The 27,481-nt window shown below is 47.7% G+C and overlaps 1 protein-coding gene and 2 non-coding genes across 3 annotated transcripts; 2 read left to right on the top strand and 1 right to left on the bottom strand.

The window, feature by feature from the left end:
- Positions 1-873: 873 nt before the first annotated feature.
- On the bottom strand, positions 874-25,429 carry TNFRSF13B (TNF receptor superfamily member 13B). Its single transcript, XM_038763586.1, has 4 exons — positions 25,305-25,429; positions 22,551-22,715; positions 7,586-7,795; positions 874-2,353 (listed from the first exon to the last, which is right to left on the bottom strand). The coding sequence occupies exons 1-4, from the start codon at positions 25,411-25,413 to the stop codon at positions 2,097-2,099; spliced, it is 741 nt and encodes a 246-aa protein (XP_038619514.1). The 5' UTR covers positions 25,414-25,429; the 3' UTR covers positions 874-2,096.
- Positions 7,968-8,105, top strand: LOC119943044. Its single transcript, XR_005455529.1, has one exon. It is a non-coding gene; the product is annotated as a small nucleolar RNA SNORA7 (small nucleolar RNA).
- Positions 19,325-19,462, top strand: LOC119943181. The gene has a single exon (XR_005455650.1). It is a non-coding gene; the product is annotated as a small nucleolar RNA SNORA7 (small nucleolar RNA).
- Positions 25,430-27,481: the final 2,052 nt, after the last annotated feature.

The following is a 27,481-nucleotide window of genomic DNA, read 5'->3' as shown; positions in this document are numbered from 1 at the left end:
GCACTTTGTACAGTGCCTGGCACATAGTAAGCGCTTAACGAATTCCAGCACTAGCTTCCAACTCCCCCTCCACCAAGGCTGCTAATCAGGTATAAAATAAGTTTCATTTTCTCTGTCCCTGCACACATCCTTCTGGAGGGGAGATGGCATAAAGGCAGGCAGTAACAGAGCCTGGTGAGCCACAGACTGGATGGCAAGACCTGGCATAATTGAAAGATTCCTCGTTAGGATTTTCTCATATTCTAAAATCTGGAACTTAAGGAGTGAAAATGATGTAGGGTTGGGTATGGCTTGTTCTTTGATTTTTTGCTTTTTTTTTAACCACATTTTGGCCACTGGGTTAGTTGTTTCACATTTGAGGATTACCATGAGCTGGTAAAAAAAAATTCCCCTTCTGCCTAGTGCTAAAGATTCACTTGGATTGATGTTGGGGGGGGGGGGGGGGTATATATTTTTTCCACTTATTATTGGATGCAACAATGGGGGTTTCACTGTTTTCTATGCAAGAAATTCAGCTTAGCTTTTTTTTCAGACTAACTGGAGGTATATCAACGCCTAGAAGCCTTTTGGGTGGCTGTGGCTAGACTGACAAAGGCAGGGGAACGAACGAGCTTGGATCTATGTTTAGGCTTTGTAATTTGGTTTTCTTTTCCCATTAAATAGAAGAGAGGGAGATGTCGCCAGACAAATTTAAGGAAAGGGCCAAAGTTCCACTGATTTGGCGGCTGTACTTAACCCAATACTTGGGAGCAGAATCCGGATTTATTAGAAGCTGGTCGGTTTTATTTTCATGCCATATCCTCCTGCACTTGTGTAAGCTGTCAAGTGCAACCAAGCATAATTGCAGTAAATAAAACATTTTAAAATGTGGATACATGGTTTTTGCTGGCATAAATGCCTCTTTGTGCAGTGCTCGGCAAGCAGATGTGCCAGGTAAAACATGGTCTCTTTGACAGTGATTCTCAAAAAACATTTTTCAACGGCCTCACCTTTTCACGGCCACATTTTTACAACTAGGCTTTGTGAAGGTAAGTGATTTAAGCTGACGGTGTCTAAGGGAGTAATGTGGAAACACCCTTTTTATGATTTAAATATTTTTGTTGGCCAAACCAAAATGATCAGGTACTACCCCGGAGAATCACTGGCCAACAAAAGGACAGGAAAGGCGGATGATGGCCACCAGCTGACCTCCACTGTGGAAGAAATCACGGAGAACGGAGCCGTTTTCTTAGGGTCTAGCTGTTGGCTATCGTTTAAGCTTTATTGTAAGCGATAAAATGGAAGAGAAACCTATCTGGCTGAAACAGGGCCGAGCTGCCATCCCGACTGAAGTCACGGGGGTGGATTAGATTACCTCTTCCATATCATTCATCGGCACCAACCTAGTAATGTGGAAATAGAGCAGAATTTCTGGCCAATCATTTGGTCTCTAGTAGAAAATGCTGTGTAAGCACATATGACTACTACAAGGTGGTTCATTGAGTCTCGCCATCGTGTCCGCTCGCCTCCTTAGGCCCCCCATCTCACGTACCTCACCAAGGAAGCAGGAAGAGAGTAAGGTTTTTTAAAGAAATGCGTGTAGTCCAAGTTGTAGATTGTGTTTGGGAGTTAAGCTGCCACGTGCTGGTGCGCATTTGCCTGATACTCTGTGCGTACGTTCTTTCAAATGTACTCCAACTGGGGTGTATTTGAAAAAGGGGAAATGTGGCCATTTTCTGTTTAAAGAGCTAAAATGGGTTACGCCGTTGCAGGTCAACAAACCCGTTTCCAGAGCTGAAGAAATCGGTAATGCCGCAGGGGCCAGAAACGTTTTAAGTCGTGGTCAGTTTCAACTGCGCTAGAAGGATGAGGTGGTCAGAAAATAGCGTTGCCAAATGAGGAAGGAAAGTGTGCGTGCGCATGCGTGTGTGCCCGACGGTTAGAAAAATTCATTTCCACAGCAGAAGGAACTAGGCATAAGTGGTGTTTGCCTTTCAGGCAGAAAAACCTGACTCTTCTTTTTCTGAGGCAAGGTAGAGTGGTTCAGAACAGGAAGGGAGAGACTAAACCCTGGATGCTTTCAGCTGTAGGAACAGTCCAGCTCTCCTTCCGGGGTTTCATGTCGTGGTCATCTTCTCCTGAGAGGGCGAGCATATGATTTTTAAGCAGCCGTCTTGGAGGCTGGACACTGTCCCAGCCACTCCAACACCATTGGCAGCAGCCCTCTTTCCTTGCGGATGGAAGGTCCCGTTATTGGCTGCGCTCTCCTTGGCGGGTCTTTGTTCCGGGAAGCAAAAACTGCAGGTTTCGATAGGCTCCGGAGACCTGCCTTCCCCAGATCCGGCTTTGTCGCTTCCCGCTTCCATTAGGTGATCTGTAAGAGGTGAGTGGGAATGAGTTCACAGAGAGGACTTCACATCTTCACCTTCCCCGTGGCTGTCTCTTTCCTGGTCTTCCCTTGCTAATGGGGCCCGCCCTAGCTGCAAACAGGAAACCCTATACACAGGGGGCACATAGCAGTATATACCTGCTGTGTGACCTTGGACAAGTCACTTCTCAGTGCTTCCATTTCCTTGTCTGTAGAATGGGGATTAAAAACCTCCTTCCTACTAAGACTGTGAGCCCCATGTGGGACTGAGACTGTGTCTGCCCTGATTAACTTGAATCTAACCCAGCGCTTAGTGCTTGACACCCAGTAAGCACTTAATCCCTATTTTAGACTGTGAGCCCACTGTTGGGTAGGGACTGTCTCTATATGTTGCCAACTTGTACTTCCCAAGCGCTTAGTACAGTGCTCTGCACACAGTAAGCGCTCAATAAATACGATTGATTGATTAATGAGTATTACCATTATTATTATCATTACTAGTTATAATTTTTTATTATTATTATTACCTAAATCCCTACTTCTATTGAATGACGTTCAGTGTCCTCCTCTAAACCCGAAAAAAAATCCCTCGCTGCCTCAAGCACCCCTGTGAAAGTCGAATTCAAAGTTGCTCTGCTTGGACTAAGGTATGTTTCTTTTTCCTCAATCTCCTAGGAAGGCAGGCATCTATACAAACGAGGTTCTCATTTGCAGCTTGAGCTCAGACACTTCAGAGGATCCTTCTCATAACAGCATATGCCAAGGCCTCAAGGAATGAATCCTACCTTCGTTGAAGGTGATTATATGGAGGCCACTGATACCTGTCCCTTCCTCCGTGGGAAAACGTAATAGGGAAGCTACAGCTGCGGTTCTGTTAGCCACAGAAACTAATCTTTAACTCATGAAACTTTAAAAAAAAAATCCTTTCTTCAGAATGCTGCACAGACATAAGCTACTACTAATAGTACAGCGCTCTGCACACAGTAAGTGCTCAATAAATGCAATTGAATAATAGTATTTTTTGTTAGGCGCTTACTATGTGCCAAGCACTGTACTAAGTGCTGGGATAGATAGAAGATAGGTCCCACTTGGGGCTCCCAGTCTAAGTAGGAGGAAGAACAGGTATTAAATCCCTATTTTAATAATAATTGTGCTATTTGCTAAGCGCTTACTATGTGCCAAGCACAGTACTAAGTGCTGGGATAGAAGATAATCAGGTCCCACTTGGGGCTCACAGTCTAAGTAGGAGGAAGAACAGGTATTAAAACCCTATTTTGATAATAATTGTGCTATTTGTTAAGCACTTACTATGTGCCAAGCACTGTACTAAGTGCTGGGATAGAAGATAATCAGGTCCCACTTGGGGCTCCCAGTCTAAATAGGAGGAAGAACAGGTATTAAATCCCTATTTTAATAATAATTGTGCTATTTGTTAAGCACTTACTATGTGCCAAGCACTGTACTAAGTGCTGGGATAGAAGATAATCAGGTCCCACTTGGGGCTCCCAGTCTAAGTAGGAGGAAGAACAGGTATTAAATCCCTATTTTAATAATAATTGTGCTATTTGTTAAGCGCTTACTATGTGCCAAGCACTGTACTAAGTGCTGGGATAGAAGATAATCAGGTCCCACTTGGGGCTCACAGTCTAAGTAGGAGGAAGAACAGGTATTAAATCCCTATTTTAATAATAATTGTGCTATTTGTTAAGCACTTACTATGTGCCAAGCACTGTACTAAGTGCTGGGATAGAAGATAATCAGGTCCCACTTGGGGCTCACAGTCTAAGTAGGAGGAAGAGCAGGTATTAAATCCCTATTTTAATAATAATTGTGCTATTTGTTAAGCGCTTACTATGTGCCAAGCACTGTACTAAGTGCTGGGATAGAAGATAATCAGGTCCCACTTGGGGCTCACAGTCTAAGTAGGAGGAAGAACAGGTATTAAATCCCTATTTTAATAATAATTGTGCTATTTGTTAAGCGCTTACTATGTGCCAAGCACTGGGGTAGATGCAAAGTAATCAGGTTGTCCCACGTGAAGCTTAGAGTTTTAATCCCCATTTTACAGGTGAGTTAACTGAGGCACAGAGAAGTTAAACAGCTTGCCCAAGGTCACACAGCAGACAAGTGGCGGGGCCGGGATTAGAATCAATCAATCAATCATGTTTATTGAGCACTTACTGTGTGCAGAGCACTGTACTAAGTGCTTGGGAATTAGAACCCATGTCCTCTGACTCTCAAGCCCGTGATCTTGCCCCTAAGACACGCTCCTTTACTTAGGAATAGCCGAGAGGGAATTAAGACACGAGAAATGAAGCCACTTGTCCAAAGACCACACAGCTGGTATGTGGCAGAGGTGGGATTAGAACCCAGGTCCTTTACTTCCAAGCCTGTGCTCTTTCTACCAGGCCACGCTGCTTCGCTTAGTAATAGCTATTCCCTCAGGGTCTTTGGTTCAGGAAGTGTAAGGGTCACAGAGAAGTCTTACCAAGCGGAAATACCTTCATCTTACACCTTCACCTGTTTACCTTTTCTATAATGAGACAGGAAAACAAAGTAATTCAAAGGGTTGTTGGGTTTTATTTTTGAAAACTCAGTAAAAATTGGTATTATCCTTTAAACATGCATTTATCATGCAAGTGTTTCTTCAGTAATAGTCTTCCTCTCAGGCCTTTGTCAAAGATGTGTGCAATTGACAACCCAACTATCAACTGCATACAAGCAATGTTTAGACAGCCCTGCTTAATTTAGGGTGTCAGATGCCAAGTTTCAAAATTTAGCACAATGGAAATATTGATTTAGGGGGTGAGAGAATTGTGGGGAAAAGAGTGACACTCACATAGGACAAGGAAAAATGTACTGAAGTGTGGCAGCTTTCCAAGAAAGTCCAGAGTCTTTTCAAAGTTGGGAGAAGAGCAGTTCCCCAAAGGGAAAAAAACGGGAGTGGGGGAGGTAGGAGTGTGGGGAAAATAGTTAAGAATCAATCAATCAATCAATCGTATTTATTGAGTGCTTACTGTGTGCAGAGCACTGTACTAAGCGCTTGGGAAGTACAAGTTGGCAACATATAGAGACAGTCCCTACCCAACAGTGGGCTCACAGTCTAAAACGGGGAGACAGAGAACAAAACCAAACATAGTAACAAAATAAAATAAATAAATAAATAAATAAGAAGGATTGTGAAGGCAAAGAAAGCATGACTGTGGTCTAGCTGGGACTGGAAAGGTAGTGTGGAGACTTCAAGGAAGTCTACAAAATCTATTGTGAATCATATCAAAGTGAGATTGTTTTGCCTAAGGTTAGCACTCAGTGAATACCATTGATTGGGATGGGAATATAAATGGAAAAAGGTTTGCTACCACTTGCCCAACTTAAAGGTTTCCGACACCGAAGGTCATACGGGCAGCTTTCTCCATTGGGCAGGCCGGATGCTTTCAAGGGGTCCACCATGGAATAGTTGAGGACACAATGAAAGGCAACAGCTCCTCTGTTCCTCTACCCTCCGGCTCTCACCCATCTGAAAACAACCCCAGCAGGGCCAGGAAAGGAAGCGGGTGGTGGGGTTTAGAGATCTGTTCAATCAATCAATCAATCAATCATATTTATTGAGCGCTTACTATGTGCAGAGCACTGTACTAAGCGCTTGGGAAGTACAAATTGGCAACATATAGAGACAGTCCCTAACCAACATTGGGCTCACAGTCTAAAAGGGGGTGACAGAGAAAAAAAAAAAAACCAAACATACTAACAAAATAAAATAAATAGAATAGATATGTACAAGTAAAATAAATAAATAAATAGAGTAATAAATATGTACAAACATATATACATATATACAGGTGCTGTGGGGAAGGGAAGGAGGTAAGATGGGGGGACGGAGAGGGGGACGAGGGGGAGAGGAAGGAAGGGGCTCAGTCTGGGAAGGCCTCTTGGAGGAGGTGAGCTCTCAGCAGGGCCTTGAAGGGAGGAAGAGAGTGAGCTTGGCGGATGGGGACTAGAGAGCCCACGGGTGCATCTGGGAAGCGTAACTTCCACCGTTAGCCGTCACACACAATCCACTCCTTCCTTCCTGGCTCCAGAACTCGCTGTAAGAAGCTGGCTGATGGCTCTGCCCCGGCTCCCTCTCCTACAGATGCAGGCGTGGTCCTGGTTAGGCCAATAGGAATTTTCCAGGTTTCCAGGGGGCCCAGCTGGCCCTGGGTGAGGGCAGAATTTGCCCTGAGGTCTGCTAACTCCCAACATCTAGCGTCTGCAACAGTGTTAAACTAGCTGCAGCCCAGTAAAAGGTGCTAGGATGACATGGGAAGGGTCTGGGCAGAGGCGCTTGAAGCATCTGTGTAGTAGCTGGGCTGGGGGAAAAAAAAATTCCTGCTAATGATCTTTCCCTAGTCAAGGAGTGGGCCCTCTCGGGAGCTCCTTCCTTGGTTGTAGGCGTTGGTTTAATTCTACCGTGTGTGTGGATCACCTCATGACATCTTAGGCCCTTTCTCCTCTCACTTCCCCACTTTAAATGAAGGAACACTATTGCTAGTACTCATTCATTCATTCAATTGTATTTATTGAGCGCTTACTGTGTGCAGAGCACTGTGCTAAGCGCTTGGGAAGTACAAGTTGGCAACATATATAGACGATCCCTACCCAACAGTAGGCTCACAGTCTAGTACTCGTCTCTTCGTAGGAGCAGGCAAACAAGGAGCGGGTGAGAGAGAAAGAGGGTGCCCGCGTTTTGAGCTGGAGGGCCCTGGGGACCCTCAAAGCATTGAGAAATATAGCCAGGGAACAGGTCTACCAACTCTTTTATATTGCACTCTCCCAAGTGCTTAGTACAGTGCAGTAAGCACCCAGTAAATACGATTAGATTGGAGAAGCAGCGTGGCTCAGTGGAAAGAGCCCGGGCTTTGGAGTCAGAGGTCATGGGTTCAAATCCCGGCTCCGCCACTTGTCAGCTGTGTGACTTTAGGCAAGTCACTTCACTTCTCTGGGCCTCAGTTCCCTCATGTGTAAAATGGGGATTAAGACTGTGAGCCCCCCGTGGGACAACCAGATCACCTTGTAACCTCCCCAGCGCTTAGAACGGTGCTTTGCACATAGTAAGCGCTTAATAACTGCTATTATTATTATTATTATTAGATTTTAAAGGTCTAGGAACTTCTTCCCTAGACCAAGACTCAGCTTGAAAATGTAAAAAGCAAACAAACACACCCGAGGAGGGCACATAGGCATCATGATGGAACTTACCCTTAGAAGATCCCCCCCGGGTGTGGCATTTGACCGAGGGCGGCTGGCAGGAGAGCTCACCGCCCTTCCTCTTGAGGAAGCAAGTGACCATGATGAGGAAGCAGCAGACGACGGCGCACAGGCAGAGCCCCAGGATGCTGTAGACTAGCACCAACTGGCTCGCCTCCCCTCTCAGCTTCTGTTCAAGAGAAGATGGGGCAGCAAAGTTGGCTGCAAGAAAAACGGGAGCGTGAGCAGGAGATCCCTCCATGGGAAGGGATTGACAAGGTTTCTAAAAGAAAGGGCTCTCTGGCCGAATAACCCCTAGCTGGTCAAATGCATGCGCTGCACCTATCATTATTTATTATTAATAATAACTGCAACATCGGTATTTAAGTGCTTACCTCTCTCAGTGTCACACCTGGAGAGTTTCCAGTACTCTACCAGTCTCGACTACGGGAGGGAGAGTCAAGCAGAGGCCCCCCAGTTCCACTCCTAGCTCGGGCAGTGGCTAGCGAGTGGAAGGCAATCTGCTACAAGTCAAAACTCGCCTGTAGCGGACAGCAGCGTCACGGGAGAGAATCGAGGGCGCAGAAGGAGGCAACGGTAAACTACTTCCATATTTTCACCAAGAAAACCCTATGGTGGATACCCTACCAAGGATGGTTGCAGATGGAGGCAGGGCGTTCTGAGAGAGGTGTGTTCGTGGTGTTGCTGTGGGTCGGAGACGACTCGACAGCATGAGACAAGGATTTAAGTGCTTACTGTGCGCCAGTCACTTTACCAAGGTGACGTGGGGCCCACAGTCTTAATCCCCATTTTACAGGTGAGGTAACGGAGGCACGGAGAAGTTGGGTGACTTGCCCAATGTCGCACAACAGACAAGTGGCGGAGTCCGGATTAGAACCCAGGTCCTTCTGACTCCCATGGTGCCCCCCTCATTGTGAAGACACGCCACATGAAGTGACATTACGGATGGGGCTGGAAGCGGATCTCCCCGCGTCCCCAACCTCTGGCCTCTACCTGTCGAGTGGGGCTAGGAACTCCCCAGTGGGGGGTGATTTTCTTTTTCCCCTTTTCCCCCATGCCTCCTGGAGCAAGTTTCCTGCAGCCCAGAGGGTGCCTAGACCCAAAGTTTGGGTTGACCTTTTCTGTGCAGATTCAAAAATGATCCCCTCCTTGCAACAGCTGGATGGTGGCAGCGGGGCTGGAAGGGGAATAAGGAAGATATAATAATAATAATGGCATTTATTAAGCGCTTACTATGTGCAAAGCGCTGTTCTAAGCGCTGGGGAGGTTACAAGGCGATCAGGTTGTCCCACGGGGGGTTCACAGTCTTAATCCCCATTTTACAGCTGAGGGAACTGAGGCCCAGAGAAGTGACTTGCCCAAAGTCACACAGCTGACAATTGGCGTACCCGGGTTTTGAACCCATGACCTCTGACTCCAAAGCCCGGGCTTTTTTCCACTAAGCCACGCTGCCTCTCTGGAAGGAAGGAAGAAAGGGAACAAGTGAGGGGGCCATTGTTGCCTCCCTAGCCCTGGGAGCCAGCCTCAGAGCTGGGCAGGAGCCAGGGAATGGCAGTGGTTTGCCCACGGATTCATTCATTCATTCTTTCAATCATATTTATTGAGCGCTTACTGTGTGCAGAGCACTGTACTAAGCCCTTGGGAAGTCCCAGTTGGCAACACGGATGGGCAGTGAGGCTGTGGCTCAGAAGTCAGGCTGGATGGACTGTGCCATGCTGGCCAGGTGATGAGCAACACCGCTCTGCGCTTTTTTTAAAAAATGGTATTTGTTAAGCGCTTACTCTGTGCCAGGCACTGCACTAAGCACTGGGGTAGGTACAAGTTAATCAGGGTGGACATAGTCTGTAGCCCCCATGGGGCTCACAGCGTGGCTTAGGGGAAAGAGCCTGGGCTTGGGAGTCAGAGGTTGTGGGTTCTAATCCCGGTTCCACCGCTTGTCAGCTGCGTGACTGTGGGCAAGTGACTTCACTTCTCCGGGCCTCAGTTCCCTCTTCTGTAAAATGGGAATCAAGACTGTGAGCCCCAAGTGGGTTCTAGACTGTGAGCCCACTTTCTAGACTGTGAGCCCACTGTTGGGTAGGGACTGTCTCTAAATGTTGCCAACTTGTACTTCCCAAGCGCTTAATACAGTGCTCTGCACACAGTAAGCGCTCAATAAATACGATTGAATGAATGAATGAATGACAACATAATAGACTTGTATCTATCCCAGCGCTTAGGACAGTGCTAGTCAGCACTTAAATACCAACATGATTATTATTATTATTATTAATCCCCATTTTGAGAGATGAGAAGTGACTTGCCCAAGGTCACACAGCAGACAAGCGGTGGAGCCGGAATTAGAACCCAGGTCCTTCTGACTCCTAGTCCCACGGTCTACTTATGAGGCTGTGCTGCATCTTATGCTTACACCCTCCTAATGAGGTTGCCTTCAGTCACCTACCCAGGCCTGGCTCACTCATGGAGTGGGTCAGTACTCCGTCCGCCGATGCCCCTCACCTGCAGTCTGGCTTCTGTTTCCTCCTGCTGGCACCAGGAGTGGAAACCACAGTCCGTCCTTCAAGTTGGGAGGCATCCCTCCCCATCAACCAAAAGGGCTGCCTCTAATAATAATAATAATAATGGCATTTATTAAGCGCTTACTATGTGCAAAGCACTGGTCTAAGCGCTGGGGAGGTTACAAGGTGATCAAGTTGTCCCACGGGGGGCTCACAATCTTAACCACCACCAACGCTGCCACCCAAATTTCAACAACAGAATGGCCATCCCAGGACCGTTCTTTATACCGGAGCTGAGTTCCAGCCCTTTCTCCTTTACTTCCAGTTCTTTTCCCGCCTGCCCAACCCCTGCTTCGCGGCTTCCTTTGCTGGCCCACTCCTCTCTCACTGTGCTTTCATCAGCATTATAATAATAATAATGGTATTTGTTAAGCGCTTACTATATGCAAAGCACTGTTCTAAGCGCTGGGGAGGTTACAAAGTGATCAGGTTGTCCCGGGGGAGGCTCATAGTTTTAATCCCCATTTTACAGATGAGAAACTGAGGCCCAGAGAAGTGAAGTGACTTTCCCAAAGTCACACAGCTGACAAGCGGCGGAGCTGGGATATGAACCCATGACCTCTGACTCCAGAGCCCGGGCTCTTTCCACTGAGATGGGGGGCTTGAGGTCACCGTGCCCACGGCACACTGGCGGGAACTCCAATGGGACCAACTGTACGAGTCCTTGAGGCTGAAGTAGAGGGCAATCAAGAAGGAAGCCATGGCCCTGGGACTAACAGGGAGATGGAAAGAGGGCCACAGAGCGGAGTTAATGAATGTTTGTGGCTAACTCTACTCCCTCCGTTATCTCTTGAGACCAAGCTCTGGCTGCTCCACTCATTCTCTTGGGAGTTCATCGTCTCACGTGCTTTCGGTTACTCCCTTTTTAGGGTTGCCCCTGTAGTCCTTATTACTCCCCACCTGCTTTACAATCTCATATCTTCTCCAACTTGCAGCTGGGTGATCGCCATTTTAAGTCCCGCAGAACCTTTCATCTCGCCTCCTATATCTTCTCCGAGTCTCACCGTTCCTCTCGCAGTCCACACCACCACCAGCCTTCCCGACTCACAAGTTATAACCTTGGGGTCATCTTTGACTGCTCGCTCTCGTTTTCCTTCCACGTTCAGTTAGTGTCTAAATGCAACCGTGTTTTCCAGTAGACCATTTCACAGATTCTCCCCCTTCCTTTCCACCTTTCCTGCCACACCCTGGTTCAAGCCCTCATCACTTCCCTGCTGTTTTACCGAAATAGCTTCCTGAATGGTGTCTTCCAGCCTCAATTTCCCCCTTTCGTTCTACTGCAGGGACCGTCTTTCTGAAATTCCATTTAGAAGATACCACTCATTTCTCGAAAAGCTTCAGTGGCTACTCATTTCATCTCACAAAAAGCAAAAGAGCATTGACTTTGAAACTCTCACCACCTGTCTCACTCTTGCCTAGTCATTTTCTTCTCCTACCTCACTCCACTGTGTGCTCTTTGCTCCTTCCGTGCAAACCTTCCAACTGTACTTCCCTCGTGATTCTCCAACCTGTGACTCATTCATTCCGTGTCACATTCTCATTCCCGTGCCATTCTGCCGACATCTCAAACCGAACTCATCTTCCTGCCCAAGCCCTGTCCTCCTAAAAAAGTCACTTCCTTCAGGAGGCACTCCCTACAGTCCCCATCTTCCTGGTCATGCCCCTTTATAGCCACGCTAGCCCACATGCATGTGTCTGTTTATTTTTAAAACGCATCTTTTTTAACCTCTTATTTGTGGTTTATTATTTGTATCTATTCTCTTTCTCTTCTCCTCTTGTATATTTGGCCGTTTATTATAAGCAGCGTGGCTCAGTGGAAGGAGCCCGGGCTCTGGAGTCAGAGGTCATGGGTTCAAATCCCAGGTCCGCCACTTGTCAGCTGACTTTGGGCAAGTCACTTCACTTCTCTGGGCCTCAGTTACCTCATCTGGAAAATAGGGATGAAGACTGTGAGGCCCCCGTGGGACGACCTGATCACCTTGTAACCTCCCCAGGGCTTAGAACAGTGCTTTGCACATAGTAAGTGCTTAATAAATGCCATCATCATCATTATTATTATAAACTCCTCTAGGACAGGGACGCTGTGCCTTCTATCATATATATATATCGTATATACATATATCGTATATACATGCATATATGTACATATATGTATGTATATATGCATATATATATGTATATGTATATTCATTCAATCGTATTTATTGAGCACTTATTGTGTGCAGAGCACTGTACTAAGTGCTAGGGGAAGTACAAGTTGGCAACATATAGAAACGGTCCCTACCCAACAGTGGGCTCACAGTCTAGATGTATATATGTACATATATACATATGCATATATATATACAATATGTATATACTATATATATTATATATACAAAATATATACTATATATATATATACGATATATATATATATATATATATATATATATATATATATATATATATATATATATATATATCTTCCTTTGGGCAAGGACTGTGTCTACCAACTCTGTTGTATTGCCCTCTCCCAAGCGCTTACTACAGTGCTCTGCACACAGTGCTGTGTACATATGCATATATATACATAGTATATATCAGCACCCATTAACAGTGCTCTGCACGCAGGTACTCTTCCTTTGGGCAAGGACTGTGTCTACCAACTCCGTTGTATTGCCCTCTCCCAAACGCTTAGTACAGTGCTGTGCACACAGTCAGTGCTCAGTAAATACCATTGATTGATTACTCAAAGCCTACCGGTGACTTTAGTCCTGGGAGTTTCTTGGTGCCTCGAATAGAGAGCTGCAACTTGAGATAAACAGTTCTAGGTTACAAAGGGTTAGTAGTGTCACAAGTCAAGGGGAGGAAGCTCATTATGGGCGGGGAAGACGTCTCCCGACTCCATTGTACGTCATCCGTTCAATCAGTCGCTATTTATTGAGTGCTTACCTGTGTGTGGAGCACTGTACTAGACACTTGGGAGAGTACACGACAACAGTAAACCAACACATTCCCTACCGGCCACAAGCTTACACCTCTCCCAAGCACTTAGTAGAGTGCTTCGCACACAATAAGCACTGAAGAATGAATGAATAAATGCCTTTGATTGAGGAGGAAGGGAAGACTTATTTGGGGGAAGAGAGGAAGGAGGCTCCCTAGATACTCAGTTGAGCCTGGCATGAGTGAGCTTCCTGCCCTTCCCAAAACCCCAAACCCCACTCCCCGAGAACACAGGATGCCTCGGATTCCTGAACACTGGGCTGAACACTGAACACTATTACTCTATTTATTTTACTTGTACCTATCTATTCTATTTATTTTATTTTGCTAGTATGTTTGGTTTTGTTCTCTGTCTCCCCCTTTTAGACTCTGAGCCCACTGTTGGGTAGGGACTGTCTCTATATGTTGCCAACTTGTACTTCCCAAGCGCTTAATACAGTGCTCTGCACATAGTAAGCGCTCAATAAATATGATTGATTGATTGATTGATTGAACACTGGACCAACTGGGTCTTGCCATATCCTCTTGTGTGAGAGCTGGCATTGCACTTCTCAGCTCCTCTGAGGCCCAGCTGGTGGTGATATGAGTGTGTGCACACACACCCAAGCAAGGAGAAAATCAGAGTTTTCCCCAGCCTTCCCAGTATCTTCAGTCTAGCATATCAGAACAGTAATAACAGAGTCCATTGAGGGCATAACGAAGTTTCCAAGGAAAAATGCCCATCCTAACTCTCTCACTCCTCTGCCGTGGGGAATCTATTCTTGCTTTTCAAATGTTCAGGGCAGTTGAAACTGGCCCCACCCTGCCCGCAGCTGTACCTTAGAAAAGCAGCGTGGCTCAGTGGAAAGAGCACGGGCTACGGAGCCAGAGGTCATGGGTTCAAATCCCTGCTCCGCCAATTGTAAGCTGTGTGACTTTAGGCAAGTCATTGAACTTCTCTGTGCCTCAGTTACCTCAACTGTAAAATGGGGATGAAGACTGTGAGCCCCCCTTGGGACAACCTGATCACCTTGTAACCTCCCCAGCGCTTAGAACAGTGCTTGCACGTAGTAAGTACTTAATAAATGCCATTATTATTACTGTTACAAGCAGTGTTGAGAATCTGACACCAGGCTTGGAAACCGGATGGGTGTGAACCCAGTCCAGGGCCTCCTGCCCCCCAGTTGGTGAATAATTTGGAGTTTGCAAATGATCCTACAGGATAAAAGGGGAACCTCCAGGGTAAAACCCTTTTTTATGGTATTTGTTAAGGGCTTACTATGTGTCAAACACTGTTAATTAATTATGGTACTTGTTAATCACTATCTATGTGCCAACCACTATTCCAAGCACTGGGGTAGATATGCTTTAATCGAGTGGACACATTCCCTGACACACATTGGGCTCACACTCTTACTCCCCATTTTACAGGTGAGATAACCAAGGCCCAGAGAAGTTAAGTGACTTGCCCCAGATCATACAGCAGACAAGTGGCAGAGTCAGGGTTAGAACCCCGGTCCTTTTGATTTCCAGGCCTGTGCGCTAGCCACAATGCCACGCTTTCCTAAGAGCTGGGGTAGATAATAATAATAATAATAATTGCATTTGTTAAGCGCTTACTATGTACAAAGCACTGTTCTAAGCACTGGGGAGGATACAAGGTGATCAGGTTGTCCCTCTTGGGGCTCACAGTCTTAATCCCCATTTTACAGATGAGGTGACTGAGGCCCAGAGAAGTTGTGACTTGCCCAAAGTCACACAGCTGACAATTGGCAGAGCCGGGATTTGAGAACCAGGCCATGAGTTTGCAGATAATAATAATAATGGCATTTATTAAGCACTTACTATGTGCAAAGCACTGTTCTAAGCACTGGGGAGGTTACAAGGTGATCAGGTTGCCCCACAGTGGGCTCACAGTCTTCATCCCCATTTTACAGATGAGGTAACTGAGGCCCAGAGAAGTGAAGTGACTTTCCCAAAGTCACACAGCTGACAATTGGCGGAGTCAGGATTTGAACCCATGACCTCTGACTCCAAAGCCCGGGCTTTTTTCCACTAAGCCACGCTGCTTCTCTGTGCAAGTTAATTAGATTCTGTCCCACACAGAGTTCACAGTCCAGAGAGGGGGAAACCTTTCCACTTCCACAGGACTACCAGGGTAGTTCCCCTTTGGAAACAGACCGGCAGAATTTTAAATTCCCTCATGGGCATCTCTCCCTCATCCATCCTCCACTTTGAGCAGCTAAACCCAACCTGATGCCGGCTCGGTTTATCATCAGGTTTACCAGGAGGGGATGGGCCACTGGAAGCCGGGGGCTTCTGGCCACACAGGAGGCAGAGGCCTAGCCCGAAACGCTGAAGCCTCCACAGGAGGAAAGGGTTGTGGGTGGCTTCAAGCCAGTGTGGTGCACAGTGTCAAACACTTTCCTGGTTAGGAGTGAAGCAGGAGCCGTCTTAAACCTTCCCAACCCTCCTGCTAATGCTCCTCCTCCTGCTCCTTTCCCTCTCCATCCCCCACATCTTACCTCCTTCCCTTACCCACAGCACCTGTATATATGTTTGTACATATTTGTTACACTATTTATTTTACTTGTACCTATCTATTCTATTCATTTTATTTTGTTAGTATGTTTGGTTTTGTTCTCTGTCTCCCCCTTCTAGACTGTGAGCCCACTGTTGGGTAGGGACTGTCTCTATATGTTGCCAGCTTGTACATCCCAAGTGTTTAGTACAGTGCTCTGCACACAGTAAGCGCTCAATAAATACGATTGATTGATTGATTGCTAATGGTCAGTGGGAAAAAGCTGGAGGCTTCAGTCCTGCGGGTCACTCCCTGCATCCGTCTACATGTTTTGTTCCTGTCTGTTTTGTTGTCTGTTTCCTCCTTCTAGACTGTGAGCCTGTTGTTGAGTAGGGACCTTCTCTAGATGTTGCCGACTTGTCCAGTCTCCATCACTCCCCCTCTCCATACCTTATTTGATTGGCATGGGAGTGAGGGAAACCTTCTGCAGTCCTGGCCTGGGATGTCTCTCTAGCAGTTTCTTTCGTGGGGATGGTATCCCGCCTGCACTTCCAAGTTCTGCTTTGCTGGCTCAGGCAGTTGTAAAATAGTATTTGACCTAGAACAACTTGGAACACTATCCCAGTACTTAGTGCAGTACCTGACACCTAGTAAGCACTTAAACAAATACCATAATTATCATTATTATTATTAGTGGAGACAAAGGGTAGCTGTCAATCCCAAGAACTAAAGCCACGGCACACCTGGAAAAAGATGCACTGCCATGAAACAGCAAAAGTTGTTCATGATGGGGTCAGCGATGTCTGACTTGATTCTTTGGCAACCGGTACATTGTTTCCCAGTAGAAACAGTGGGAGCCCATGAGACCCAGCGCATCATAGCATGAAAGAAAAATCGGGCCTGGAGGGCCCTGCGTAAGGAGAATTTGAGAGACCTTTTCGTAGGATTTATTTTGTTAATGATGTGCATCTAGCTATAATTCTATTTCATCATCATCATCAATCGTATTTATTGAGCGCTTTACTGTGTGCAGAGCACTGTACTAAGCGCTTGGGAAGTACAAATTGGCAACATATAGAGACAGTCCCTACCCAACAGTGGGCTCACAGTCTAAAAGGGGGAGACAAAACCAAACATACTAACAAAATAAAATAGAATAGATATGTACAAGTAAAATGAATAAATAGAGTAATAAATATGTACAAACATATATACATATATACAGGTGCTGTGGGGAAGGGAAGGAGGTAAGATGGGGGGATGGAGGGGGGACGAGGGGGAGAGGAAGGAAGGGGCTCAGTCTGGGAAGGCCTCCTGGAGGAGGTGAGCTCTCAGAACAAATTCTATTTGTTCTGACGATTATGACACAGGTCTACATGTTTTATTGTCTTGCCTCCCCCTTCTAGACTGTGAGCCCGTCTTTGGGTAGGGGCCGTCTCTATATGTTGCCGACTTGTATTTTCCAAGCGCTTAGTAGAGTGGGCTGTACACAGTAAGCGCTCAACAAATACGATTGAATGAATGAATGATTTGTACTTCTCCAACAAATACAATTGAATGAATGAATGGCCTGTACTTCCCAAGCGCTTAGTACAGTGCTCAGCCCACAGTAAGCGCTCAATAAATACGATTGCACCACAGGAGGGCACTACCTCACTGCCAAGTCAGCACTAGGCCTGCTGATGGGAAGCTGTTGGCCCACGGGGTGGATTGTTTTCCTCCTCTCCTGTTGCTACTTTCAAGTGACTGGGCCCTAAAATTAGACCTTCCGTTTAATGCGTTTCATACGCGCAGCCCCCCACCTTCCTCTCCCAGGTTGAAATTTGATTGGCAAATTGCTCGGATTGTAAACAGAACGGCAGGGTGCAGCTGACAAGGAGAGGTGGCTGGCAAACTCATGGCCTGGTTCCCACCCTGCTCCCGAGTTTCCCTTGGGCACATCGGAAAGGATCCCGGGGCCCTCTCAGTCCACCTAGCCAGCCCCCGGGGCTAGTAGATGAGTTTCAGATCCACCTAGAGAAGCAGTGTGGCTCAGTGGAAAGAGCCCGGGCTTGGGAGTCAGAGGTCATGGGTTCGAATCCCGGCTCTGCCACGTCTGCTGTGTGATCTTGGGCAAATGCCGGGGCCCTCTCAGTCCACCTAGCCAGCCCCCGTGGCTAGTAGATGGGTTTCAGATCCACCTAGAGAAGCAGTGTGGCTCAGTGGAAAGAGCCCGGGCTTGGGAGCCAGAGGTCATGGGTTCGAATCCCAGCTCTGCCACATGTCTGCTGTATGATCTTGGGCAAGTCACTTCACTTCTCTGAGCCTCAGTTACCTCATCTGTAAAATGGGGATTATGATTGTGAGCCCCATCTGGGACAACCTGATCACCTTGTATTCCCCCACCCCCAGCGCTTAGAACAGTGCTTTGCACATAGTAAGCGCTTAACAAATGCTATTATTCTTATTATTATTACCTAGCTGACCTGGGAGCATGGGGGACATGGCAAATTAAGCCCTCCTGCTCTCCAGAAGCTCTTTGGTAGTAGACAGGCTGGGAAGTAGAAATAACTGCCGAGAGACTAAAAAATCCTTTAGTTGAAGGAGTCTCAAAACAAGAGAAGCAGCGTGACTCACTGGAAAGAGCCCGGGCTTGAGAGTCAGAGGTTGTGGGTTCTAATCCCGGCTCTGCCACTTGTGCCACTTGGGCAAGTCACTTCACTTCTCTGGGCCTCAGTTACCTCATCTGGAAAATGGGGATTAAGACTGTGAGCCCCCCGTGGGACAACCTGATCACCTTGTAACCTCCCCAGTGCTTAGAACAGTGCTTTGCACATAGTAAGCGCTTAATAAATGCCATCATCATTATTATTACTATTATTAAGAGAGATTCTAATTTTGCTGAGCCGGTATAAGGGCAGACCTGCCTAAAGTCGGTGCGGATGGGCTAGACGATTCCTCGAGCAAGGAATGGCCATCAGCGCTTAGAACAGTGCTTTGCACGTAGTAAGCACTTAATAAATGCTATGATTATTATTATTATCCCTCTGGTGCCAAAAGAATGAAGACTTCTGTTTGGAAAATGTCAGTGTTTGTAAGGGACTTTATCTGGTCCACTGGCATTCCCAGTGTTCTGTCCTCCTGCCCCTAGTAGGGCTATTATTACCCACCCAAGCACCCTTTGACCTATGGCATCTGAGCTTTTCAAGTTGTTAAGGATTCCCCTGGCCATGGGGCAAGCCACTGTGCAAGATTGATGGCTGCCAGGCCCTACTGGCTTCCTGTGCACAGGCCTCTGGGTGTTGACTGGCTTCTCGGAAAAGTGTAGTAGATGTACTGGGGTTTGACTCCCTCCTAATTAGGAGTGGCTGGCATTTCCACCATAACCTGGTCAGGGACCAACTGGCCCTGCCTTAAACTGAAGCATCTTTCCACATCTGGCCGCAGCAGCGACCAACTGAGTACTCGGCTTGGGGGGTGGGACCACGGAAGCAGCGTGGCTTAGTGGAAAGAGCCTAGGCCTGAGCGTCAGAAGGACCTGGGTTCTAATCCCAGCTCTGCCGCTTGTCCGCTCTGTGACCTTGGGCAAGTTACTTCACTTCTCTGGGCCTCAGTTACCTCACCTGTAAAATGGGGATTAGGACTGTGAGCCCCATGTAGGACACGGACTGTATCCAACCTGATTAACTTGCATGTGTCCCAGCACTTACCCTCTCAGGGTCGCACCTGGAGAGTTTCCAGTACTCTACCAGTCTTGACTACGGGAGGGAGAGTCAAGCAGAGGCATATCCATTCCATTCCTAGCTTGGGCAGTGGCTAGCGAGTGGAAGGCAATCTGCTACCATATATATACCAGATATGTTGCCAATTTGTACTTCCCAAGCGCTTAGTACAGTGCTCTGCACATAGTAAATGCTCAATAAATACGATTGATGATGATGATGATGATGCTACAAGTCAAAACTCCCCCATGCCGGGCAGTGGCGGCACGGGGGAGATTCGAGGGCGGAGACTCAGGTTGACTGCGCGGAAGGAGGCAATGGTAAGCCACTTCCATATTTTTACAAAGAAAACTATATGGATCCACAACCAGAACGATGGCAGATGGAGGTGGGGCATTCTGGGAGAGATGTGTCCGTGGCATCGCTATGGATCGGAGATGACTCGACAGCATAAGACAAGAACCCAGCACTCATAACAGTGCTTGGCACATAGTAAGTGCTTAACAGTACCAAATTATTATTATTATCATTAGTTGGGGCAATGCTAGAGGGGTCGGGAACCGGGTGGAACCCCAGTAGGGATTGGGTGCCATTTCTAGGGACCTTTATGGGGGAAACTCCAAAGAAGACTTCAAAGCTGAGCTGTCCCCACTCCCCCAAAACTATTCCAGGGATTGTGCCCAGCTGAATTTCTGCTGCTCTCAAGAGGAGAGAAGGAGCGTTTGTCAGAGTAGGGGCTAAGCTGCAGGGGGTTCAGGCACGTGCTGCTCATCCAGAGACCCTCAGTAGGTGCCAACTTTTCATTCCAAATTTCGGGACGGTGAAAAGAGGCAGGGCTCTGGACAAGGCAGGACTTCACATTGGAAAGCAGCCTGGCTCGGAAAAGCCAATAGATGGAGAAGATCTGATCTGGGAGCTTCCTAGCCCCTTAAATTCTCTGGGCTTTTCAATCCCACTTGGGCAAGGCTGGGAGCCTAACTCAAAGAGGGCTGACATAAGGACCCAAGGGCCTGAAGGTGTGGGGAGGGGTAGATGGGGCGGGGGACACCCCTCAATGCGGCCCCCAGCTACTCACGCGAACTGCTCCAACCCTGCCAAAAACCGCCCTCAAGTGTGACCAGAATGGAGCCCGCTACCTCCCCAATACTCCACAACCCCTGGGTTGAACTCCCTCCTTCCCTCCCAAATCCTCTCCTCCCCTCCTCTCCCCTCTCCTCCCCCAGCCAGCCCAGCTCAGGTGGGTCCGGCTCAGCTTCGATAGGTTGGGCCGGGGCGAGAAGCGGGGTCTGATGATCACCCCCAATCTTGTCCTCTCCTGCCCCGTAGACCCTTGCCTGCAAGGAGCCTGATCTAGGAGTGAGAAAGCTGCTCCTGCGGATGGAAGAACCATCTGCTCCGGCACAAACCCTCTCAACTGAGTAGTCCCTCCTGGGCTGAGGGAATGGCGTGTTGGGAGCCAGCTGGGGACGGAGGGAGCCTCGCCACTGCCAGACACTGGTCAGTTAAGTTTGGGAGACCGTTCCAGTGGGATCCCTATGAAGCAGGAGGTGATGATGCCACATTGTGGGGGTGGCGGGGGGCACCACAAAACCCATTAGTCCCTGGCAACCAGGTGTTAACTTTAACTCCTCTTAGGCACAGGTCATGTCTACTCATTCTACTGTACTCTCCCGAGCCTTTCGTATGGCACTCTGCACACAAAAGAAATGGGGAAACAGTGGAATGTAATGGAAAGAGCGTGGGCCTGGGAACCATTGAACTTGGATTCTGCCACTCTGCCTGCCCTGTGACCTTGGGCCATTCACTTATCGTTCTCCTCAACTGCAAAAAGGAGAGTCAATTCCTCATCTCCCTCCTACTTAGACTGTGAGCCCCATGTGGGATAGGGACTGTGTCTGGCCTGATTAACCTGCAAGCACCGCAGTGCTTTGAAAAGTGCTTGGTGCATATAGTAAGTGCTTAATGGATGCTCTGTAAATACTAGTGATTGGTTGTCAACAGTTCCTTTGCCCGAGGAACTGGCATCACTTAGGGGTAAAGCCCCGCATTGTCCCATAAAGCGGGCAGCAGGCACTGCTAGGTTTTTCAGAAAGGAAAGAGGAGGAGGAGGCAAACAGTGATGGGGCGGCAGTGACCTGGCATCACCCTAGCCCCTGCCCCACCGCTTTCTGCTCTTGAGTTGTTCCACACAACTGAAGGCCAGAGAAACTTGGGACACAGCTTGGGGCACTGATGGGCAGTTGGCAGCCACAGCTTGTATCCACCCCAGCACTTAGTACAGTGCCTGACACATAGTAAGCGCATAACAAATGCCATAATTATTATCCTGCTACACACCACACAGAAACTTCTGATCACTGGATAAAAGGCATTCATTTCTCTCCCTCGTAATACCCACTCTAGTCCCACTACACCCCAGTTCACACTCTTCATTCCTCCTCCTCACTGTGCCTCCTTTCCGTCTCCCCCATCCCCAAACCTTTTCTCTTGCGAGACCCGTTCTTGGCAACAGCCTACAGCCCTCCCCACCTTCAAGTTTCAGTTCATCTGATAAAATGGAGATGATGCCTCAGGGATAGTCTGAGGATTAGTGTGTTATGGTTTATAAAGAAATGACGATCTTCTGATGACAGATCCCTGATGAGCTCAGAATGCCATTTTGGCACCAGCCTCTACTTCCGTCAGCAGAGTGCTTATGTAAATACTTTGCTTAATCAGTATACTTAGCACAACACCATTTTTTCCCCATAAGTGTCCCACCGCCTTCTACTCCTTGTGTCCAACTGCCCTCAGGATGCCCAGGACATATTTGCCCATGACCCCACCACAGGGCAAGTCTGATCCATGAGGCTAGTCTTCTCCCGTCCCGCCCCAGCCCTTTTTTCTGATCCAGGCCCCAAGCTCCCCCTCAGGCTGCCAGTCTCCATGTTGGATGGCCCTTTCTAATAATAATAATAATAATTCTGCCACTAGTCTGCCGTGTGACCTTGGCCAAGTCACCTTCTCCGAGCCTCAGTTACCTCGTCTGTGAAATGAGGATTGAGACTGGGAGCCCCACGTGGGACAGGAAATGTGTCGTATCCACCCCGGCGCTTAGTAGTAGGTGCTTAACAAATACAGCAATTATTATTATTCATCATCATAGCATCCACAGACGGCATTGAAGTCCCCACCAGCCCGGCTCCGAGGGAACGAGGCCCTCTCTTCATTACCTGGAAGCTCATGGGACCATCTGGCTCTCTTCTGCCCTGTTGGGGTGCTCTGACAGAAAGGGGCACACTGCAATGGGTGTTGTCCACAGGTGGCCGAGCATTTGATGCACTGCTTTAAGAGCGTGTCGTAGTAGACCCCGTGCTGTCTGTGGCACTTGAGTGATTCTAGGAGGAGGAAGGAAGGATGAGGCTCTTAAGGCATAAATAATGACAGCAATGGTATTTATTGTGGGCCTATTGCATGCACAGCACTGCACTAAGCACTTAGTAAATTACGGTACAGCGGAGTTGGAAGGCATGTTTCCTGCCCACAAAGAGCTTAGAGTCTAGAGAGGGAGACAGACTCGGAGGATGCTTGGAACAGTGCTTTGCACATAGTAAGCGCTTAACAAATACCATCATTATTATTATAATGATCGTGTGCTTAAAGGCTACCTAAGCAATGCAGAAGGGAGGAGTAGGGAAAAAGAAGGCCTAATGGAGGATGGCCTCTCGGAGGAGATGCGATTTTATTAAGGTTTTGAGGGTGGGGAGAGTGTGTCTCATATGCTTCTCTTTCATACGAGAAGCAGGTCAGATGGAGAGGAAAAAGCAGATTTTAGCAGTGTTGTGAAAGTAGAATCAACAGGGTTTGGTGAACAGACTGATTGTGTGGATCGAATGAGAGAGTTGAGTTGAGAAGCAACGTGGCTTAGTGGAAGGAGCCGAGGCTTGGGAGTCAGAGGTCATGGGTTCTCATCCCGACTCTGCCACTTAGCTGTGCGACTTTGGGCAAGTCACGTAACTTTTCTGGGCCTCAGTTACCTCCTCTGTAAAATGGGAATTAAGACTGTGAGCCCCATGTGGGACAACCTGATTACCTGGTGTCTATCCTGGCGCTTAGAATAGTGCTTGGCACATAGTAAGCGCTTAACAAATACCATAATTATTAACATGCTTTGTTTTGTTGTCTGTCTCCCCCTTCTAGACTGTGAGCCCATTGTTGGGTAGGGACCGTTTCTATATGTTGCCAACTTGTACTTCTCAAGCGCTTAGTACAGTGCTCTGCACACAGTAAGCTCTCAATAAATACAATTGAATGAATTAGATGAGAAGGTTTTGGGCTTGGTAGGAAAGTAGTGTCTGAAGAAGCAGCATGGTGTAGTGGCTAGAGCATGGGCCTATGAGTCAGAAGGTCATGGGTTTGAATCCCAGCTCCGCCACTTGTCTGCTGTGTGACCTTGGGCAAATCACTTCTCTGTGCCACAGTTACCTCATCTGTAAAGCGGGGATTGAGACTGCAAACCCCATGCGGGACAGGGACAGCATCCAATCCGTGCTTAGTACAGTGCCTGGCACATAGTAAGTGTTTAACAAATGCCATAATTATTATTATTACAGTGATGGGAAAGACAGTGAAAACAGGGTTGGGACGGGAAAAGGAGTTAACTTTTGGACAAGTTTAATTTGAGGTGTTGGCAGAATATCCAGGTAGAGATGTCCTAATGGCAAGAGGAAATGTGTGACTGCAGAGGCTAGAGGTGCAGATTTGGGGATCATCCGCATAGTGATGGTCGTTGAAGCCGTGAGAGTGAATGAGTTCTCTAAGAAAGTGGGTGTAGATGGAGAATAGCGCTCAAGCGCTTAGTACAGTGCTCTGCACATAGTAAGCGCTCAATAAATACGATTGATGATGAGAATAGAAGGGGAACTGAGCCTTGAGGCATCCCCACTTTCAGAGGGTGGGAGGCAGAGGAGGAGTCTGCAAAAAAGACTGAGAAGGAGAGGTCAGAGGGATAGGAGGAGAACCAAGAAAGGATAGTGTCAGTGAAGCCAAGGTTGGATAATATTTCAAGGAAAATGTGATAGTCCCTCTGTTCAGGCAATGGCGGGGGGGGTCCCCGGGTGGGAAAACACCCCTCCCTCATTTATGTAGGTCAGTAGTGACTGTATTCAGAGAGCCCGACACCTGTGTTAGGTGGTCATCTGATCGAGAGGAAACAACCACAGACACTTCCAGTCCAGTGCTGCTCTGACCATTAGCCCATTTATTTGACATGAACTGCCCTGCTTGCTTGCTTGCTTTGGCCTTGTGAACCAGGGAGGGCTATTTTGTTTACAAGCAGTATAGCCTAGTGGAGAGGGCATGGGGCCTTTAACCAGAGGACTTGGGTTCGAATCCCAGCTCTGCCCTGCTGTGAGATCTTGGGGAGGTCACTTAACCTCCCCCGGCCTCCATTTCCTCATCAGTTAAAAAAAAAAGAGGATAAAATATCCACCCTCCTTATGGGAGAATAGGGGCTGTGCCTGATGTGATTCTCTTTCATCTCCCACCTCTCTTAGCACAGTGCTTGGCGCGTAGTAAACGCTTAATACTACGGTGACTTTCCTGGTTATGGGGGATCTATTTGCTTATTGGAGAAGCAGTGTGGCTCAGTGGAAAGAGCATGGGCTTCGGAGTCAGAGGTCATGGGTTCAAATCCTGCCTCCACCAATTGTCAGCTGTGTGATTGTGGGCAAGTCATTTCACTTCTCTGGGTCTCAGTTACCTCATCTGTAAAATGGGGATTAAGACTGTGAGCCCCTCGTGGAACATCCTGATCACCTTGTAACCTCCCCAGTTCTTAGAACGTTGCTTTGCACATAGTAAGCGCTTAATAAATGCCATAATTAATAGGAGGCATGTATCTTGGATCTGCCTGGTGTGTGGTGCCCGTCGGGCCTCCCGAGACCTCCTCCCCTCGCCCAGACCCAGCTCCCCGAACCCGCTCTTACCGCAGAAGGTGGCACAGCTCTTGGGGTTGGGTCTGTTACAGATGGATCTGCAGGGGACACAGCAGCGCAGGAGGGTGTCCCAGTACTCCTCCTCCGGGCAGGCTCCCATGATCGTCCTCCACGCATACGGCCAGGGTTGTCTGCAAAACAGAGGGGTGGGGAGGAGTCCCAGATGTTACCCCGAAGGCACTGACCCACCAGCCGAATCTCTCAAAGCAACAGACAATCCTCGCCTCAAGGAAATCTCCCAAATGGTCCCCCCCGACACACACACCTCCTTATGTAATGTTTCCCCATTTGATTTCTTCTTCTTTCTTGAACACATTGCTTCTACAGTAGTGAGAAGAGTGTTTAAGTGCTTAGGTGGGCAAAGCACTTTACTAAGTCTGTGAGCACCATGTGGCACGGGGACTGTGTCAACCCAATTTGCTTGGCCCCACCCTACTGCTTAGAAAAGTGCCTGGTGCATAGAAAGTGCTTAACAAATAATAATAAAAAATAATTTTCGTATTTGTTAAGCACTTACTATGTGCCAAGCACTGTTCTAAGCACTGGGGAGGATACAAGATGATCAGGTTGTCCCATGTGGGGCTCACAATCAATCCCCATTTTACAGATGAGGTAACTGAGGCACAGAGAAGTGAAGTGACTTGCCCAAAGTCACACAGCTGACAAGCGGCGGAGCTGGGATTTGAACCCATGACCTCTGACTCCAAAGCCCGGGCTCTTTCCACTGAGCCACACTGCTTCCCCATGCTCCTTTATTATTAAGTGACATCGAGTCATTTCCAATTCAAAGCGACTCCATGGGTAATAGTAATAATGATGGCATTTATTAAGCACCTACTATGTACAAAGCACTGTTCTAAGCGCTGGGGAGGTTACAAGGTGATCAGGTTGTCCCACAGAGGGCTCACAGTATCAATCCCCATTTTACAGTTGAGGTAACTGAGGCCCAGAGAAGTTAAGTGACTTGCCCAAAGTCACACAGCTGACAATTGGCAGACCTGCGATTTGAACCCATGACCTCTGACTCCAAAGCCCGGGCTCTTTCCACTGAGCCACACTATACTTTCTCCAGAACATCCTGTCTTCTGCCAGAATCCTCAGCCTTTCTAGTGGTTCTTCCGTTATCGTTCTTATGGTCTCTATCCATCTATCCGCTGGTCTGCCTCTTCCACATTTTCCCTGGACTTTTCCTAGCATTAGTGTCTTCTCCAGAGAATTAGTCCTCCTGACTGTGTCCAAAATATGCTAATTTAAGTCGAGTCATTTGGCCGTCCAAAGAGCACTTTGGTTTAATTTGCTCTTAAATCCATTTGTTCGTCTTTTGGGGAGTCCATGGTATTCCCAAAAGCGTACCATTCATTCAATCGTATTTATTGAGCGCTTACTGTGTGCAGAGCACTGTACTAAGCGCTTTCTATTATTATTATTACTACTAAGCCCTGGGAGAGAAAAAACAGGTGGGAATTACAAGGTCCCTATCCTTTGGGGATTGTGAGGTGAGGGGAGCTTGCCTTGTCTTATGCTGTGGCACACCTCTCCCAGAACGCCCCACCTCCATCTGCTATCGTTCTGGTAGTTGGGTCGGAGGCGACTCGACAGCATAAGACAAGGAGGGGTGCTACACAAATAGATTCCGTAGAACCATCTACTTTAAGGTCCCTAATCCCTGTTTGTTCTGAAGTGGAATGGGTAGGTCTGATGTCCCCAACAAAAAGGCGAACCAGAAACCCCATCTGCGTCGGTCTCACTCTGCCATCCACTGCACTTGATGTCGACAACACCTTAGCTAATCTAAAACCGTGAAAAGAGAGTTAGGCTTTCCCCAGGAGATCATAGGTAATCAATCAGTAGAAATGGAGCATTTCCTGTGTATAGAGCATTCTGCTCAGCACTTGGGAAAATGCGCTAGAGCTATTAAGCATGATTCCCTGACCCCAAGGACCTCTCATTCTAGCCAGGGAAGACTGATGCTAAAATAAATTACAGTAGGGGGAAGCGATAGAGTACACACATGCATATGTAATCGCAAGGAGTCTGAGGAGGTGACTCCCCAAGTATTTAGGATTAAGACTGTGAGCCCCATGAGGGACATGGACTGTGTCCAACCTGATTCGCTTGTATCTACCCCGGGGCTCAGAACCGTGCTTGACACCTAGTAAGAGCTTAAC

This window comes from Tachyglossus aculeatus, chromosome 21 (assembly GCF_015852505.1).
Source record: "Tachyglossus aculeatus isolate mTacAcu1 chromosome 21, mTacAcu1.pri, whole genome shotgun sequence".
In the NCBI taxonomy this organism is placed as follows: Eukaryota; Metazoa; Chordata; class Mammalia; order Monotremata; family Tachyglossidae; genus Tachyglossus; species Tachyglossus aculeatus.
The sequence above is the reverse complement of the archived record's forward strand: the minus strand, read 5'-3'. Positions and strand labels throughout refer to the sequence as shown.

What these genes read in the sequence shown, in the direction of transcription:
- TNFRSF13B (XM_038763586.1), bottom strand. Translation starts at nt 25,413, where the DNA reads ATGGGAGCCTGCCCGGAGGAGGAGTACTGGGACACCCTCCTGCGCTGC. An exon ending in GAGCTGTGCCACCTTCTGCG is followed by an intron (nt 22,716 to 25,304) that starts GTAAGAGCGGGT and finishes TCCTCCTCCTAG; the next exon opens with AATCACTCAAGTGCCACAGA. An exon ending in ATGGTCCCATGAGCTTCCAG is followed by an intron (nt 7,796 to 22,550) that starts GTAATGAAGAGA and finishes TTTTTCTTGCAG; the next exon opens with CCAACTTTGCTGCCCCATCT.